The 20,718-nt window shown below is 37.7% G+C and overlaps 1 protein-coding gene across 1 annotated transcript in view; it reads right to left on the bottom strand.

Annotated features, from left to right (window-relative positions):
- LOC150080851 (uncharacterized) overlaps positions 1-20,718 on the bottom strand; it is a 140,037-nt gene that overhangs the window by 88,713 nt on the left and 30,606 nt on the right. The window contains exons 3-5 of the mRNA XM_090380840.1: positions 16,238-16,481; positions 2,310-2,411; positions 1,450-1,530 (exon numbers count right to left, since the gene is read on the bottom strand). Of these exons, the coding sequence (XP_090236966.1) occupies positions 1,450-1,530; positions 2,310-2,411; positions 16,238-16,481 (427 nt within the window). The remainder of the gene's footprint in view (positions 1-1,449; positions 1,531-2,309; positions 2,412-16,237; positions 16,482-20,718) is intronic.

Raw genomic sequence — 20,718 nt, 5'->3', positions numbered from 1 at the left:
CTCCTGGATGGTACGTGGCAACAGAAGGGTGACTGTGGCACAACTCACCGGTAATTGCAATGCTGGTGATGGGAGTAATATGTCACAACACACAGTACATCGAACCCTGCTGAAAATGGGGTTGCATAGCCACAGGCAGCTCTGAGTGCCCATGCTAACCACAGTTCACTAGCTACAGCACCTATAATGGGCATGCGAGAATCGAAACTGGACCTTGAGTGATTGGAAGAAGGTCGTCTGGTCCGATGAATCACGTTTTCTGTTGCACCATGTGGACAGCCGGGTACGTGTGCGTCGTTTACCTGGGGAAGTGATGGCACCCGGATGCACTGTGGGATGAAAAGAAGCCGGTGACGATGGTGGTGTCATGATTTGGGCGATGTTCTGCTGGGATACCCTGGATCCAGTCATTCATGTGCCAGGCACTCTGACACCTACCTAAACACCATCGCTGACCAGGTACACCCTTTCATGGCAATGGTCTTTCCCTTTGATGGTGCCGTCTTTCAGCAGGATAATGCAGCATGCCACACTGCCTGGATTATTATTATTAGCCATATGGTGCAAGGAAGACTGAGGCTTATGCTGCACCAGCCAAAAAAAAATTCCCAAGTTACCCTGAGAGAGAGAGAGAGAGAGAGAGAGAGAGAGAGAGAGAGAGAGAGAGAGAGAGAGAAAAGAAAGGAATCACCAAGAAAGAGAAGAATGATGATATCCAGCTCAGGACCCTGGGTGTGCCAAGCCCATACTCACCAGATGCGAGTCCCTGGGGAGATTGTTTGAGACTGTTTAAAGGAACATAAGGACTTCCAGGTATTGCCCTGGCCTCCAAATTAGCCAGACATCAATCCCATTGAGCATCTGTGGGTTGTGTTGGAACAGCAACTCCGATCTGCAGCGTCTCGACCATATAGGAGGTAAAGGATCTGAAGGTTATGTGTTGGTACCAGATACCACAAGACACATTTAGAAATCTTGTAGCATCCATGCCTCACTGGGTACGAGCTGTTTTCACTGCACGTGGAGGACCAACATCATATTAGGTAGGTGGTCAATGTTTTGGCTCATCAGTGTATAATTTTAAAAATATTTGCTTTTAGTATCATTTGTGATGAACAAAGTACTTCATATGTTGTTAACAGCTGGTTTATTCTATTTTACATATGATAATGTCAGAATTTACTTTTATATGCTATAAGTGAAGAAAATTAAATATCTTTAGAAGTAGTTATAATTAGTTCTAAAAAAATTAAATACTTAAATATAACAAAATTATCATAAAAGGAAGTCACTAACCCTAGGAAAGAGAAAGAGAAAAATGTAAAAGAATGATCTATGGCACAAACTCAAAAAATCTAGAAGTATACTGGCAGAAAGAAGAAGAAGAATACCAGTAATATAAATCTTTAACATAAATCCAAATAAATAAATCTGCACATTTTTACTGACCCACAAACCATCAGGAGGAACAGGAGCAGTATAGGTAAGCTCATAATCTTCAAATCGTTCTGATCTGTTATTTTTTCCTATCTGTGGAAATAAAAAATAAATAAATAACCCACAATACAGTTTTCATCACAGTTTATCATATTACATCTAATATATCAATATTTAAGCAATTTAAGTAATATGCAACAACTTGAAAATTATTTCAGCAGAAAACATATTTAATCAACAGTAACACAATGATATTCATGGGAGGGATGAACTATATATCTTACCTTAATCTTTCTGACTTCACTGAGCAATAACATTCACAGCATAAGCACCGGAAATATCATTACAAACCCATGTGTCCTGCACTGTACTTCTGTTAAGTATGCTCTCAAATTTACCAAAATATTAACATGGCAGTCTCATGGGGGATATATATACAGAATTGTAAATAATCCCTTTTGCAAAGAAAATGATTAGCTTTCCCAGATTTGATTTGTTAAGCTTTTTGAAAGAGAAAATACTACAAACTTCTAAACAGAATTCTGTTTTGAGATTGTAATCCATGTCATATCACTTCAATTACTCTTCTCTCATGTGAGGAAGAGAATTTCACTTGTACCAACCTGTTTTAAGAGAACCAAAACCTCTTCTCTCCTCTTTGCAGATAAAACCAAACAATGTTGGAACTCTGCTGTCCACCATACAAATATTATGCCGTGTGCTGTTACCATAAGTCACTATTATTAACTTCTTCAGTTTTGCAAATGCCACACCTGTAAGGGGGGTGAAATCACTGTTATTTTGGAACATCTTCTGGTATGTGCCACATCATTTAAAAATATAACTGTTGTGATGTTAAAGTTATAACTTACAGCAATGATATCACCAGCCATAAATCCCACATGGAATATCATCATCAAGAAATAGGCAACAGTTCTGCAACAGGTAATTTTGACAAAGATAAGCATAATGACCTATGAAAAATAAATGATAAAGAATCAGTGAGTGATCAAAAAATATCGTATGCAATTTATAACCAACCTTAGAACAAGTTAAACTTACAATTATGCACCGATCAAAAAGTAATAAAATAATGTTCATCAATAAAATACTATACTATCAAGAAGTCATTGTGAAGAACTTTCTGAAAATGGGATTTAAAAAGTACAAAAGGTTTCAGGTGGTGCCTTCTACAATAGGGGAAGGAGGAACATTATTCTAATATGCTGGAAGATGCAATAATTCTTCACATGAGATTTGGCTTTCCAACAGGATATCTAATGTATGGAAAAATTTATCTTTATTCATTTGCAACAGGTGGAAAACAGAATATTAGAAAAATGTTATCTCATTTATATTGCTCATAATTAATCACACTGCTAACATTACTTTAACCTTTGCTAATATATCAGGTGTCTGCAGTCAATTTTTATGCTTAGATTTTGAAAATAATTCTTAAAATTTCACATCATGTCACATCTGCTTTTATCTATAATATATATATATATATATATATATATCACTCTAATTTAGGGATGTTGTTGTTATAATACAATGCTGATCTGTTGTATTATCTGCAAATAATAATGTTTGCTTTGTGCTCATAGATAACAGTAACCTTATCTGTCTGCCTCCTTCCCCCCTCTCTCTCTCTCAGTAACAAAAATAGAGTTGTAGTGTGAGTACTTTTTCAATTTATCTGTGTATCTAATGCATGTTGTTTGTACTTTGGTTGCATGAGTGGTGATCAGGACAAAATTTGGGCAACACATATTTATTGTATTACATGCACCACAAATCTGAGAATGTAGCTAAATGAAAAAATAAAAAGTACAGTATGCCTTTTGCTGTTCATATGGTATGGCAAGAACTGTGAACCACATTGATGATTGCTATTTCTCCATGAGAAAAATATCAAGGATGTAGTAGTGGTATGTGATGCAAGAAAGCAAGTGTATGAGCTTATGCAGCATCAGCCAAAAAAAAAAAAAATTACACCATTCCCTACAAATGCCTGTCCAGTTCCTCCTTAAATTTATTTAACCTATCAACTTCCACAACGACAGATGGAAGTTTGTTCCAGCAATTAACCGCCCGCTGGCTAAAGGCAAATTTCCGCACATCTATTCTACATCTGTCTTTTCTTAATTTGAATTTATGCCCCCTTAAGTTCTCTGAACAAGTGAAAAGATCGTAATCTGAACAAGTGGAAGGATCCCATCAGAATTCAGCTTGCTCAACCCATTCAAGGCCTTATACACCTCGATCAGATCACCGCGCAAGTGTCTAGTCTCCAGCCACTGCAATTTGCAGAACTTAAGCCTCTCTTGGTAACAGGATCCCTTCATTCCCCTCACCAATCTTCTTGCCCTTCTCTATACACGCTCAAGCAAATCTACATCCTTCCTAAAATGAGGCCTCCGGATCTGTACGCAGTACTCAAGGCATGGCCTGACCATTGCCTTATACAGAGGAACAATCACCTCCTTTTCCCTGCTAGCAAAATTCCTATATATCACTGACAAAACACCATCACCTGCCCTGGCAGCCTGTCTGCATTGCTCAGAAAACTTCATATCTGACTGCACAATTACTCCCAGGTCTTTTTCATTTTCTACAACCTTAAGTGTAGTACCACACAGTTGGTACATTTCTCTGGGGTTACTTCTACCCATATGCAGTACTTTGCATTTGTCAAGGTTAAACTTCAGTTGCCACTTCTTAGCCCATCTGCCCAAATTATCTAGATCCTGTTGCAGTAGCACACTGCCATTACTGTCTTTAACAACCCTGCCAACCTTTGTATCATCTGCAAACTTCGACACTAAGCCTGATACACCTTCATCAATATCATTGATAAATATGCAAAACAACAGAGGACCCAATACCGAACCCTGTGGGACTCCACTAATAACATTGGTCCATGAAGAGCAGCACCCATTAATTACCACCTTCTGTCTTCTCCCACTCAACCATTCTTTTATCCATTGTAGAAACTTACCCTTAATACCATTCTGCTCCAATTTGTACAATAGTCTTCTGGGCGCAACAGTGTCAAAAGCTTTCCTGAAATCCAAATATATGATATCAAAATTATTTTTTGCATCCAGTTCCTTTGTAACCACATCATAATATCCTATCAAATTTGTCAGACAAGACTTTTCCTTAACAAACCCATGCTGTGTCTGAATTATTGCTGCAATCTTGTCTAGATCATCCTGCAATGCATCTTTAACCAGTGACTCACTCCATTATTTTACCCGGAACAGAAGTTAAACTAACTGGTCTGTAATTACTCGTGTCACCCTTCGATCCCCCTTTGTGAATTGGGGATACATTTGCACATCTCCAGTCAGTGGGGACCTCCCCTGAGCCCAAGGATGCTCTCATAATTATGGCTAAGGGTTTTCTTAGTTGCTTTGCCGCCTCCTTTAATATAACTGGATAGATTCCATCCACCCCAGGTGCCTTTCTTATGTTTAACTTCAGTTAGTTAGTTAGTTATTTGGTTTTTAGGAGCATTAGCAACTAAGGCCATATTGCTCCGTTTAACTTCAGTAATTTTAGATAAAGCAAGCACAGCATCAAATATCATAATGTATCATCTGCAATAAGGCTTGTTCCACGTAATGAAGAATTCCACAAATCTTGTTGCTTATTTCTACACCTTTTACAACAGATCTAAATCCATCCTAAAATGAGGCTTCCAAACCCCATATGCGGTATTCCAGATGTGCCCTAACCACCTTTTTGTCCTTGCCAGAAAAGTTACTGTATGTCATTTGTTTGTTATTTGGTTTTTAGGAACATTAACAACTAAGGCCATATTGCTCCGGGGATATGCGGTAGTCATTCCCCGACTTTTCCGCATTCTCCGTATTTGGTGGTCATGGGCTTGAACCCTGGTCTAATCAAGAAGGGTGTGCTATGCACTGCTGCTCCTGCCCACCTAGCTATGGAGGCGCCTGTATGTAATTTAGAGAACATCATGTGCTCTCCTGGAAGCTTGTTTGCAAAGCAGAAAGAGAGAATTTCACATAAGACTAGATCTTTTCTCATATTCCACTAAATTGATACTATGCAAATAGTATGTTATTTTATAATTACTGCTACTCATATACAGTACCTTGCATTTATCACTGTTAAAGCTCAATTGCCATTTTCCAGGTGAACTGCTTAGTTTATCAGGTTTTCTTGAAGTAGAATACCCTGATCCAACACTGTGTCCAACTTTGTATCAACAGAAAACTTAGACATCAAACTTGAAATACCTACATCAATGTCATCACTAAACATTAAAATCAGTAAGGGGCACAACACTGACCCATGTGGGAAACTCCACTCATCACATTAGTCCATGAAGAGCAAGCAGTAGTCATTAATAACAATCCTTTATCTCTGGTTAACCATCTCTTTATCCATAGTAGTAACTTGTCTCATCGTACAAGTGGTACAGCATTAAAGGTGTTATTGAAATCTGAGTAGATGATGTCAAAATTATTCTTTGCATCCGGTTCCTTTGTGACAATCTCATAATAGCAAATCAGATCTGTGAGGCATGGTCTCCCTTTAACCAACCCATGCTGTGATTGCCATATCACTCCACTCCTAATCAAGATAATCTTACATTATTTCTTTAACTAATGATTCTGTTACTATTATCTTCCCTGGAACAGAGGTTAAATTTTCAGTCCATAGTTACCTGCTTCACCCTTTCTGAATTATGTTTTCACACCTCTAATCTACAGGTACCGTCTGCTGAATCTAACAATGCTCTCATTATTATGGCCAAAGGTTAAGCTAACTCTTTGCAACTTCTCTTAATTGGATAAATTCCGCCAACCTCAGGTACTCTATTCACTTTTAGCTGCAGCAACAGCAATTTCTCTACAATCTTACCTTCTATTATTAAAATCATTTAATTTTTTTTTTTTATGAAACCCCCAAACACGAGAGGTATTAGAACCTATAAGTACCGTGCATGGGTTGCAGGTTCAGTAGACAAAAGAAGGTATTTGTTGACATTAGACTTGAATTTCTGTAGACTGTAATTTTCAGGAAATATGTACGAAGGAAGGTTTGTTCCAGAAAATGGCAGTTGAATGAATAAACGAGGAAGATGAAAAGTTGATTCCGTAAGTTTGAAGTGGGACAGTAAATGGCTGCCGACTGGATGCTGCAAGTGTTTGGATTGGTTTGGAAGAGAGAGAGAGAGAGAGAGAGAGAGAGAGGGGATTATAGAAGCCAAGTCAGAAGAACAGTACCCATGGAAGTATCTGTAGAAAAGGAATGCAGCAGACACAGTGCATCTATGAGACAGAGTGGAGAGAGACTGTTAGAGAGGAGTCATTAATTAACCAAACTGCCCTCTTCTGAATGGAATCTAGAAGCCTGAGAGGGGTTTTGGAGGCACTGCCCCAGACGTGGGAACAATATTCCATGGTAGGGCAGATTTGTGATTTGTACAGCTGTTTGGAAGAAAAGTTGCGCTGAGAGCAAAAGAGAAAACCAAGTTTTTTAGATGCAGAGGAAGCAATATTTGAAATGTGCTTGTGCCAAGAGAGATTAGAAGTCAGGGTAATCCCCAAAAGAGATATATCATCTTGCTTAGAAATCGGAGCATCACCAAAGTAAGCACAGGAGCTGAAGAATCCTTTTTGGGAGTTATAAGACAGGACAGAGTTTTAGAAGGATTGAAATCAACTAAGTTGTCTTTACCTCACTGGAGAATTACCTGGAGATCGGCATTTAAGGAATTGGTAGTCGATATTCGAGAAGTTGAAGCTGATTGACCAGGGTGAGGTTTCTCAAACCGGAAAGTGGAATGTCATGGGCTATCATCAGCAAAACTATGGATAAGATTTCCGGTCGATCGAAGAAGGTCATTAATATTCAAGAGGAAAAGAGTGGGGGAAAGAACTGAACCTTGTGGGGACACCAGCATTAGTGGAGAAGTTAGAAGACAGAGAGCCATCTACCATCACCCTCAGTGAGCGGTCAGAGAGGAAAGTGGATAACCAATTAAAAAAAACAGTAGCAAACCATAAGATGGAAGCTTGTTTAGAAGACCTTTATGCCAAACATGATCAAAATCTTTTGAGATATCAGGAGCAACTGCTTGTGTTTCATCAAACTTTTCATTGAAATTGTCCATAAATGGGTAAAATAAGCCCCAATAGATCAACATTAATGGAATCAATACTGGCAATTATTGATCAGACAGAAGGTTTCTAGATAGTTTAAGAGTTGTCACTTAATTGATTTTTCCATTACTTTAGAAAGAGTAGAAGTAATTGCAATGGGATGATAACTGGATGGGAGGGATTTCTCACCCTTTTTTGGAACTGGCTGGATATGAGCAAATTTCCAAGCAGAAGGAAAAACATCTTTGGAATAAGAAAGTGAAAAAAGGCGGCAAAGAATAGGAGTAAGTTCAGGAGCACAGGTTTTGAGAATAAGTGGAGAAATACCATCAGGACCTGGAGCTTTCTTAGCATCAAGATTCGTCAAAATCCTTCTGATATCTTTTTGATGGAAGACGACAGGCGGCACTGAATGGGGAATGCTGGGAATGGTAGGAGGTGTTTTACCAAGATCGTTAATACACGAGTTGGAAGAAAAATGGATGCTAGCAGGTCAGCTTTATCCTTGGCTGAAGTGACAATAGAACCAGCTGGTTTTGACAGAGGTGGGAGCAGAGATGGGCAAAAGTTGCGGCCAATAGCTTCGGCAAGAGACCAGAATGCTCAGATACCATTAGGACAAGAAGCAAGTTTTATACTCTTAGCCTGTTCGAAACCTAGTTTGGACCAATTAATAACTGCTTTACAATTGTTGCGAGCTTTGGAGTAGGCAGAAAATGAAACTGAAGACTTTGAAACAGGCCAATTACAATATGACATTCTTCTCTTGAACAGCCTTAGCACATTTACTGGAAAACCAAGGTTTAGATAAAGGAAAAGATTTTAAAGTAGCATGTGGAATAAAGTATTCCATTCCTACAAGAATAATATCACTGACATGATCAGAGAAAATGGTGACATCAGAAGTTTTGAAACAGTAATCCGACCAAGGAAAAGAAATATTGCAGGTCATCTCATTTTGTATACTTGTAATGAGAAGAAGAAAAAAAAAAACAAGGCTGCGAATAGCCATGAGATAAAGGCTCCATTCAAGAAGAGGCAATCACCAAGTTGTGATCTGAGGTACCTAAAGGACCACTCACTTCAACCGTGTACTCAGAAGAGTTGTTTGTTATTTATTTTTGGTTTTTTTTTTTTTTTTTTAGGAGCATTAGCAACTAAGGCCATATTGCTCCAGAAGGGTTGTTTGTGAGAAAAATATCAAGCGTGTTGGCTGTATGGTTAGGATTGTACAATATTCATGCAGGTAAATGAATAATCTGTGCAAGGTCATTAGTAATTGCAAAAGCCTTAGCATCTCAACCAGCTGGGTCGGTGTGACAAGAAAACGGAAGCCAGCTGGAGTTGTGAACGTTAAAATCACCAAGAAAAATTACCTCACTGTTAGGAAAGTTGAACTGGAGAAAGTCAAGTTGCAAACAGAGGAAATTAAAGAGCTCCAAGTGATTAGTGGAGTTGGGAGAATGGTAGAGACCACAGATGAATTTGACACAATGAGGTAGAGAGATTTTGAGCCAGAGAAGATCGAAAAGAGGAGATTCCAAATTACCAAGTCGCTGACAGGGAATATCGGAACGGACGTATACACAAGTACCACCTTTGAGGTGAAAGGAATCATACAGTGAATAATTTGGGCAACTGAGATGAGCAGTAGTTGAATCAACCGATAACTGAGATTCTGTTAGAAAAAGTACATTTGGTTTGGCAGACTGTAAATGGAAATGGACATTATTGAGATAAGAACAGAGGCCATGTACATTTGTGAAATGAACTAGGAAGAGTTTGAGAGGTTTAGATATTTTCGCAGATAAGTTTGCTCTATTAGTTTGACAATTCATGGTGTATTTAATAGTAAGAAAAAGTTTAGGGGGGCATATGCTGTATGAAGAAATGACATTTTTGGATATGTCGTACACATGGTAAGAATATACCCAATTCTTTGACATAACGGGGCCTCGACAATGCCCCCCCCCACATACACACTACTCAGACTCCCTCCAGTCACTATCTGGCAGAGGAGAGGTAGCAAGATTATATGCTAGCTCATCTGGAAACCTATTAGAAAGTTACCAATAGGTTCAGTCCGGTGTCCTAACTAGCGGCCCGGCTGCAAACACCATTTTATAGCTGTACCCTTGAGATGTAAGAAAGCTTGAATCTTGCCATAGTGATCATCATAATGATGGAAGAGATGGGAAGGGTTGACTGGAACTTAGTTCTGGAGACTAAACATGAATACACAGGTTGCCAGTATAATATTGAATGTCTGGTGTGACACGGACACTGGGAAAGGCAAAAATGAGAGTTGGTGTCTGTTACAGACCAAATGATTGTGATGAGTATAAAAAAAAAAAAAAAAACTATACAGGGAAATAGAGGGTCAATAAATCAGAATGTATTATCATGAGAGATTTTAACTTTCCAGATATCTATTGGAACTTGTGGGTTGGCTACTCACACAGTAACAAAGTGTTACTTGATTTGGAACACTGCTTTTTACCCCAACATGTTAGAGAAGCAGTAGGAGAAAACGGTGTTCCTGATCCGGTTATCAGCAGTGATTTATCATGTATAAAGAAACCTTTAGGTGGCAGTGATTATTATATATTCATATGGGATTTATTGAGAGTAATGGCTATGGTTAATGGAAGAGATTTTGTTTTTGAAATATGTGATTATAATGGGTTCAGACATTTTCTGAACTCTTTTCAGTGTGATCACCTGATGTTAAAAAATGTTAATGCTTAATGGGAAGTGTTTACAGAGGTAAAATTGAAGGCTTTTTTTTTTGTTAGTTGTTGGCGCATCGGCTCCTATGGCCATAATGCACTTTCCAAAGTTTTTTTGCATTTACTCTGATCCAAGCCCGAGGCGGGATTTGAACCAGCGACCTTTGGGTTGCCAGGAAGGCACTTTACCCATTCAGCTAGCCCGGCCGGCCGGCCAACTTGAAGGCCTCTGAGCATTTTATACCAATTAAAAGCTATTGTTCCAGATTTAGGCCAAAATGGATGTCAGGTGAACTGATGAGCTTAGTAGTAGAGAGAAAAAAAAAAAAAAAAAAAAAGGATGCAGAGTACTACAATAATTACAAACTAATGTGTAACCAATTAACTCATAGGGTTAAGCAGGCTGATTTGACAGGAGCAGTTTACCAGACTGATCCTTGAGACTGTCACATACATTCTCTCAGATATGCCAGACAAGCTGTGCTTGCTACCTGGAAGTCTAAAACACTGATGGAACCGATATTCGGGTGCCACTCAAGTCAAGTGGATGCAATTTCAGTGAAATCCAGGCAGTCTGTGACAGCTAAATGATCTGCTTGCACCTTCACGATGGTGGGACTGTTATTGATCCTAGGTATAACCCCCATGTGCATGCACACTGTGGGTGACCACCCAGGCATGAACTAACGTAAGCAGGGGTTGAAGTGTGGCATGCACACCACATGGAGGAATGCCACCCCTCTGTGTTAGCAAGCAATACTAGGTGGTAGATGACTCTTATCAACCAGTGCAATACCACCACTTTGCTTATTGGAGGCTTGAAGTGGTGGAACCCAAATATATTACATAACTTAATATTTCAAGCTCATCAAATATATTTACTATATTCTTAGCATTAGTGTATAAGTTGATCTGTAAGGATACCAACAAATAAGGTTAGGGAGGCCAAGGCTAAGTATGAGAAAGCACTAGGAGAGCAAAGAATTTACTGACCTCTGTAAACACTTTCATGTATGTGAATAGAAAAAAGAAGAAAACTAATCAGGGAAATTGTGGGAAAGTCTTAGATAACCCAGATGATGTTGCTGATGGACTGAATAGGTACTTCACATCGGTTTTTACCGACAAAAGGCTTTTTATGTTAAGGAGAGGCTGTGCGAGGGAGCCTGAGAGACACACGACATTAGTGAAACTGAAATTAGAAAAATTTTCGAGTCTAAAGGCAAGTAAGGCTCTTGGAGTTGATGGCATATATCCAGTAATTATAAGGAAGACAGCTAGCAAGTGTTATGAACTAACATTAATTATGAGGGCTTCAACCGAACTCGGGAGAGATTCCTTTGGATCGGAAAAGTGCCAACATATCGCCAATGCATAAAGGTAGCTCTAAGAGCAAAGTAAGTAACTACGGACCTGTTAGTCTGACTTCAGTAGTAGTAAAATTGGCAAAGGTAAAGAAAGCCAACACAAGAACCACCAGAAACTTCAGGAAAACTTACTGGACAAAATCGTTTCCAACATTCTCGGTTAACAGATGGTGCGTGTTATCGGTAGTGGCAGTAGAAGTTGATAACAATGTATTGATTAGTTTTTTCTCATTATTAAAAGCAGCTTATTGGAGTTCATGAGTGTAATGCCTTCGCAACTGAAATCTACTTATGGATACACCCTCCAGACTCCAGAGCAAAGTCGGTAATACAGACCAGTTAGTCTGACTTCAGTAGTAGTAAAAATGGCAAAGGTAAAGAAAGCCAACACTAGAACCACCGGAAACTTCAGGCAAACTTACTGGACAAATTCGTTTCCTGCTATCAGTTTCTCCCTGCATCCTCGGTAAACAGATGGTGCGTGTTATCGGTAGTGGCAGTAGAAGTTGATAACAATGTATTGATTAGTTTTTCCTCATTATTAAAAGCACCTTATTGGAGTTCATGAGTGTAATGCCTTTGCAACTGAAATTTACTTACGGATACACCCACTAGACTGCCTCAGTCTTAGAGTGTTTATCCCCCCTTCCTGCTGTTTTAACCCGACAGCAAAAGATTTCTATTGCCACTACTGATAACACACACACTGTCTGTAGAAGTCATTTTCATATCTGGTTAAAACAGTGGCAAGCGGGGATAAACACCCTAAGATGGTCTGGAAGGTGTATCCGTAGGTAAATTTCAGCCGCGAAAGCATTACACTCATGAACTCCAATAATCTTCTTTTAATAATGAGAAAAAAAAGTAATCAATACATCATTATCGACTTCTACTGCCATACTACCGATAACATGCACCATCTATTTACTGAGAATGCAGGGAGAAACTGCACTAGTGGGAAATGATTTTGCCTGGTAAGTTTTCCTGAAGAGTCCTGTGGTTCTTGGGTTGGCTTTCTTTACCTTAGCTGCAAAAATCTTAGAGGCAATGATTAAGAGGGCAATCCAGGGATATATCAATAGAAATGGCATTTTGAAGGATACATGGTTTTTGTTAAGGGAAATTAATGTTTAACTAGCACGGTAAGTTTTTGACACAGTTACTCATGAGCTACACGTAGGAAACAATTTTGACATAGTTTATTTGGATTTTAGCAAGGCATTTGATTCAGTCCCTCATGAGAGGTTACTGTATAAGCTGGAACATGTTGGGATTACTGGAAAGATTTTAAAATGGATTGAAGGGTGGCTGCAAGGCTGAAGGTTGCAATTAACGAACATTCTTTGGGTTGGTGTAAAGTCAGAAGTGGAGTTCCCCCCCAAGGATCTGTTCTTGGACCACTGTTGTTTCTGATTTTCATAAATGACATTGACAAAGGGATAAACGATGTAATGTCAAAATTTGCAGACAACGTAAAGATTGGGAGTCGTTAATGATCAGTGCCAAACAGTGCTCCTTCAAAATGACTTGAACAGGCTTCAGGAATGGTCTGAAAAGTGGTAGTTAGGTTTTAATGCAGCAAAATGTAAGGTCTAAGGGTGTATCTTGTGTGGATGGAGGATGTGGATGGGCATTATGGGCAGTGCAGGCATTCTACATTAAATAAGTGTGGGAGAGGTTTCTGTGTTCTACTTGCACACAGTATGGGCAGACAAGGCATCGGTGGGTGGAACTTCTGTTAGATATTGTATTACAGGTATCTATATTTTTGTATTTAATAATAAATACTGATATAAAATGTATTTTTTTTATCTAACTGTCACCATTAGTCTTTCTTTCAGATGTTGGCTGCTGAGTAGAAAAACAGTGTCACAACATGAAGATGTCTGTAGCCAGTGTCTGCAAAATTCTGTTTTCAGAAATTATTGCATTGAAGTATATTACAACAAAAAGGCTAAAAAGATAAAAGAAAAAGAAGACATAGACATGCTATTTACACAATGAGAGAACAATTTAGCAAACTTCACCACTTGTATGAAAAACTATGCAGTAGCTCGGACTTATTTCAACAATATGCAAATATGATAAAAGATATATTTTACTACGTTGCTGAGGCAATTCGAGAAGAATGCAATCATGCTATTACAAATTTTCAGCGATCAATATCTGTGAAAGAAAGATTGATGGTGAACAATCAGGTAAGAAAAAAATATATTTTATTTAAGTTTTATTTATTAAATACAGATTTATTGATACCTGTAATAGAATACGTAATAGAATCTGTAATATTCCATATAATAAAGTCAAAAAATTGTAAGATGTTCTATGTATAAATCAGGGATTGGAAACTGTATCTGATAGACATTAAATTTCCTTTTGTTCACAGATACTTGGCAACTTGAATATCCTTCACACAATTAGCTTTCACACTTAGGATATCAAAGCGTGCTGTATCAGTAATAGTCATCAAAGTTTGTATTGCAATATGGAATATGCTGCAGAAGAAACATATGCTTGTACCAGACATTGCACAATTTGAAAATGTTGCTGAAGAACTATACAAAATGTGGCTTTCTTCACCGTATTGGCTGTAGTGATGGAAACCATATACCAATAAAATGTCCATCAAAGTCATGGAGTATGTTCTACAACTACAAACAGTTTTTTTTCTATTGTCCTATTAGCAATCACCAATGAAAATTATCAGTTTTTAATGGTAGATGTGGGTGACTATGGAAAAGAGTGATGAGGGAGTGTCCACTATTACACCAATTTACCAACTTATTGAATCTGGAGTTTTATCATTGCCCAAAGAAAAGGAGCTAGCAAAATCTGATATAAAAGCACCTTTATCTCATCTTAAATCAAGGAGGTTGCTATCTCCTCTTAAAGAGGAGATAGCAACCTCCTTATCCCTGCTAGAAAAATTCCTGTATATCATTGACAAGACACTACGATCTACACTTGCAGACCGTCTGCACTGCTCAGAAAACTAGATCCTGTTGCAGCAGCGTACTGTCATTAGTGTCCTTAACAACCCTGCCAACCTTCGTATTGTCTGAAAACTTGGACATTTAGCTTGATATACCATCATCAATATCATTTATAAATACAGAAAACAACAATGGACCCAACACTGAACCCTGAGGGACTCGATTAATAACATTAGTCCACGATGAGCAGTGTCCATCGATTACCACCCTCTGTCTTCTCCCACTAAACATGTAGAATTAGATTTTTGTTTTAGCAATTCTTTTGATCTTAAATCAATAAGGTCATCTTTAATTGATTCCTCATCCTTAATATCATCAATTTTAATAATAAAATGATTATGGGCGCATGTTGCCATAGTTAATTCATCAGAACAAAAATAATTATCAAAAGAACTTTGAAGCTTGTCCATATGTACAATAATATCTGTCAGCACAGAAACAGGCAAGATCATGTCACTGTCTGATCCTTTTTTTAAAGCTGATTCTAAATTAGGAAAATTTGCATAGTTGGATGACTCCAGTCTTCTTTTCCAAAGTGATAACTTTGATAAAAAAAGCTTTTAATATTTCAGAGGCATCAATGATAGTAATCGTAGTTCCTTGAATGGAAGATTAATTTCATTCATGTGGCCAAAAATATCTGCTAAAAAATATGCCAAACTAATTTCAAATTCTTGTTTTTCAAATTGCTGGGCAAGAAAACTTTCTTTTTGCTTTAAAAAGTATAAAACTTCTGCATGAAGCTTGAATAAGTGTTTTAATACTTGCCCTTTGGAAAGTCAGCGTATTTCAGTATGATAAAAGAAGAATTTCATGTCATGCTCCCATTTCCTGACAATGTTTTGAAAATTTGGTGATTTAAAGCATAGGATCTGATAAAGTTGACGACTTTTACTACAGTTTTTAAGACTTGATTGAGTTTAGGTGGCAAAGTGTTGGATGCTAAAGCATGTCGACGTAATATACAGAACATACAGTGAGCTACGACAGTTTATGGAATTTCTTTATTTACTGAACCAGCAAATCCAGAAGTATTTCCAAGCATTGCCGGTGCACCATCCAAACAACATTTAATTTCCAGTCAAAATGTTGTTTTCTAAAAAAAAATTTAACATATTAAATACGTCAATGCCTTTTGTAGTTTCTTGGATAGGTTCGCAAAATAAAAATTCTTCTTTGATGATATTCATATATTTGGTAACGAAGAACGAAAGCTAGAAGCTGATTACAATGAGAAATATCTGTAGTTTCATCAAGTTGAATACTGAAAGGGTATGCTGTCGCTCTTAATTCCTCCATTATCTGGTTTAAAACATTATCTGACATGTCTTTAATACTGGATGATATAACATCATTTGAAAGAGATAATGTTTCAAGTTTCTTTCTTTCACTTAAATCACATAAGAGTTCAACCATTTCCAAAGCACAGGATTTTACTAAGGTTTTGCCGATTGTGTGTGTGTGTTTTTTTTTTTTTTTTTTTTGTTTACAAATGTGATATGCAACCTTATAAGATGCTTCAAGACATGGTTTCTATGAAGGAGTGAATCCAAATTTTTGTAATGTACCTGATTTTTCAAACCTAATGATTTCTTGATGCGAAATTGCTCTGGACTGTCTGATACATATTCGGGATGTACTGAAGTGAGATGTTCTTTTAATCTGGGAGGTTTCATAGATCCATTCACCAAACTTTTCCTGCACAAGAAACATTGTGGTTTTTGTGTCCCATCACACTCAGTAGTAAAAGTAAAACCAAAGCATACATATGACTCGTTATATTTTCTTTTCTTTGACATTGGAGGGTCGGTTCTGGAAGTAATGAGAAATAAAAATGACAATTTTATCAAAACCAGCTAACAATTAGCTGCTAACCGGAGTGGACATACATAAAACCAAAAAAAGAAAAAGAAATTTATTTAAAAATTACAAGAAATAGTATTTTAAATATTACATATTAATGTCAAAGAAAAATACAAATAAGATAAAAAAAAATTCAAATTAAGAACATTTTATTACTTACTTTTTATTTTCGTCAAAATCGTTAACCCCGTTATGCAGTTCAAAACAAGTTAAACAGCTGCAAATGAATAACTGAAACAGGGGTATGGCAGCCTATTGTTTTTTTCGTGTTGCAAAGCTATTGTACAAGCGGAAGGGAGACAGCGCTGTTGTCTGAATTGACAAAAGTAAATTAGTTACGCTGCTCTAATAAACAGAGTTATTGTTTCTTGGAAAATCAGGCACCGGCCTACGATGGAAAGGATAAGGCGGAAATTAAACCATTAAATTTTAAAGTTCTCAACAATTATTTGTTGTAAAAAAGTAAGTAAGATAATTTAAATATATTTCATATTGTTAAATACATATAGTGATATTTGTAAGGGATGAATTTTTTTTTGTTTATTAAAAGAACTATTGTATTTTTACATGTATAGTACATATCAAGACCTGCATACCCCCTGAAAGACTTTCACGTACCCCTAGGGGGTACACGTACCCCAGGTTAAGAACCACTGATCTAATGCAACAACATTAAAGGGGAACAGTTTAATACTAATGTACATAGTTCAAGTGAACAGTAAACATGCTGTGTCTTTTTGAAATAAAATAACATGTTTAGTTTGCTTTTCAAATTACTGATGGTTACTGGAATGTAAATATACATTCTGGAAACTACCAGGTATTTCTTTAAAATATTTATTTTTCTCCTGCAAGCAACAATTATATTCAGGTTGACTAGAAATCAGAATAAATATTTTAAAGAAATTATATTTTCCCAAAAGTAATTATATTAACTCTTATATTCATTAAATTTAACTACACTGTTAATTCATTTAAATTTTTTCTTATACATTTTATATTATACAGAAAATTAATGTATTTCTAATTCACAATTATATGCATTGATGTTATGTTTTAAATTACTTGATAAACTTTGCTCCAAAGAACTGGCCTTTTTTTTTTACTTCAGAACTGAGTTCCATTGTACACGATATAGGCACTCATGTCAAAAATCAAACTGATTTTATTTTCATGATACCAGGGAAAATGGAGTCCAAATATGTTGGCAGGCTACTGTTGGAATCTCCCTGGTGGTGCCCTGAACTGACTGTACTCAGGAGAAGGGTGCACCAGGCGAAGAGAAATTTTCAGAGAGCCAAAACATCTTGGCCACAATATGTTCTGGCATGGAGAGATTCTTACAGAACTCCCAGGAATTAGTATACAGCCCTCATAAGGGACAAGAAAAAGGAATGCTGGAGGCACTTGGTGGGAACTACTGGAAACTAACCCTTGGGGAGTTGTCTACAGAATAATGATCAACAAGCTGCCAAGGGGAGATGTCTTAGAATATATTGTCAAACCAGATGGAACCCCAAACCTGTGATGGGTGGACTCTATAAATAACATTCTAGACAGTATTATTCAGACTGAAACTGGGGATCATTCACCCACCCAGCTAGACCTTATAAACAAAAACACTGATTACGACAATGCCAATACTGAACCTCTGTTTACTCTACAAGAGATAGAAATAGCACTATCTAAAACCAAAAACAATAAATGCCTAAGTTTGACCTCTTAGAGATTATCAACAAATTAGTGGAAATAGTACCAGACAAATTAATAGCACTATATAATTACTGTATGACAGAAGGTATATTCCCAAAAATATGGAAAAAAGCTGTGTTAAGATTAATTCTCAAAAACCCTGAGAACCCCCCCCCTGTACTGATCCCAAATCATATAGACCAATAACCCTACTCCATGTAGGAATGCTAGGGAAAATATACGAAAGACTAATATATAGCAGATTAGCTCAATACAGAAGCAGGTTTAGATTCCAACAATCAGTATTGTTTAAGCAGAGCAACTCTATGGAGGATGCCATGCACCACCTACTGACAACAGTTAAAAATTCAGAGGAGAAATATATGCTGGCAATCTCTATTAACTTTGCTGGGTCACTCTGGGTCACCAGAGTGATTCACTCTGGTGGCCTAGTGTAATTAGCAGACTCCACCAGGCAAATGCTACACCTTATGTGTAGCATTTGTGTATAGGTGTACTATGTGTATTTGTGTACTTACGTATAAGGTAATAAACAGCTACCTTACAGATAGAAGTATCTCAATGCACAGAAGATTCCAGGAATTGACACACCCTTTGAATAAAGGCTGCCCACGGGGTTCAATCCTTGGCCCTTTCTTCTAGACGAACTTCTGGCCTTGGATCTGGGCCTGTGGAAAGACTGGCGTTTGCAGATGACATGATTTTTCTTGTAAAAGGTAACACGTGAGTGGTTGTAGAGCAAAGATCAAATGCCACCCTCTTGCAGCTGCAGGAGTGGGCACAAATGCACACGTTCAAAATATCGCCTGAAAAAACCAAACAAATACTTCTAAAAGGCAATTTGGACATAAGAAGATGCCCACAAATTAAAATTAACACAACTACTATAAAAATGGTAACAGAACTAAAATATCCTGGAGTGGCCTTTGATTCAAAATTAACTTTTTATCCCCATTTGAAGAAAAAATTGAGAAATTATGCAAGTGTGATTGTCAGGATCAGTCAATCAGACTGGGGACTCAAAAGAAAGACCATGGCAATCATGTACTGTGCAATGTTCCTATCTGTTATCACCTATGGAGTCAGTGCGCAGTTCACCCACTCGGCCATAGTAAGAAACAGGAATAAATTAGAATCGATACAAAGGACAATACTCACCATTACCAGTGCATGTCGCACGGTGGGCACACTATGCTCACTGTGCTGAGCTCTTCCACTTTATCTGGAAGTAGCCAAAAGAGGCTTGTACTATAGATTTAAAAAGGGCATACGCACAGAATTTCTGGGGATAGCCCTTGATATAGCCAATACCTTTAATGCTGAAAGAAAAAGAATAGCCACAAAGCTCCATGAGCTATGGCAAAAAAAGTGGCAGCAGGAAACCATAGGTCTAGTTACCAAAAAGGTTTCTGCCATGGGGTGGCAATGGTCAGCCCAAAGCCACCTAAGTGGTATGCCCTTGGACTTTTTACAACATTCATATTGACATGTCACGGCTTCCTAAAGGCAAAACTAACCTCCTTAGGGCTGACTGATGACTCAAATTGCACCTATGGCGAGAGTGAAGACTGGGCGTACATTCTATACGAATGTATAGTTTATGACATCCCCAGAACATAGCTAATAAGCACAGATTGGCTCCCTTCCCAGGGGAGAACATCCGTTCATTACAGAAGAGGAAAATTAAAGCCTTTACAACCTTCACGCAGAAAGTATTCAAAATGCACAGAACTGTCCAAAGAATGGCAATTCAGCCTCCCAGCAATTAAACAATAATTGCTGGGGGGACTGAGTCTCCCATCACACCCAGATGATGGTTCAAAACTGCCAGAATAGCAGTATTTTGTGCCCTGACAGAAATCTGACATGACAAAACCAGATTGACTTGGGTACCCCCCCAGGACTACCCTGCCATGTGTAGGAACCTGGGGCCCACACTAAATAAATAACCACGTAGGGGAGGGAGATGTACAGGCAGCCAGGGAAGCAGATTAGCTAAAAAATATCAGTAAGCTGGTAGCAAGGGGATGCAATGTAGAATGAAAAAAGAAAGAATGAACGAATAAATGAGAATGCAAGACAATGAACAGGCTGGTCACTGAGTGAAAAAGTGAATTAGGAATTAAAAGGGAATAAATGTCAGTTTTGGTGAAAGAAAGAGTGATCCAGCATGAGGGAACGAGAGCGAATGAGTGTTATGGTAAATGGGAATGAGTGGAAGAGCAAACGTAATTGGTTGAAAGAATACAAAGTTAATAATAACTTACATTACTTTCTATATACTAACAAACGTTAGTATATACTTTGTATATACTAACAAACATTTGCTAAGCAAACACTATCGCTGCATTCTCCCCTGGCCTGCAAAAAACTTGCAGCTAGATCTGCACCACAACTGAAGAATAACAGTAAGTTGAGGTGTCCAGAGAGTGCAGTGTAGAAAGCAAGAGTCGAACAAATGAAATGAAAGCCA

The sequence above is a fragment of the Mastigoproctus giganteus genome, chromosome 9 (genome assembly GCF_048544385.1).
Source record: "Mastigoproctus giganteus isolate SK-2022 chromosome 9, ASM4854438v1, whole genome shotgun sequence".
Classification (NCBI taxonomy): domain Eukaryota; kingdom Metazoa; phylum Arthropoda; class Arachnida; order Uropygi; family Thelyphonidae; genus Mastigoproctus; species Mastigoproctus giganteus.
This window is presented reverse-complemented; position numbering and strand designations above follow the sequence as displayed.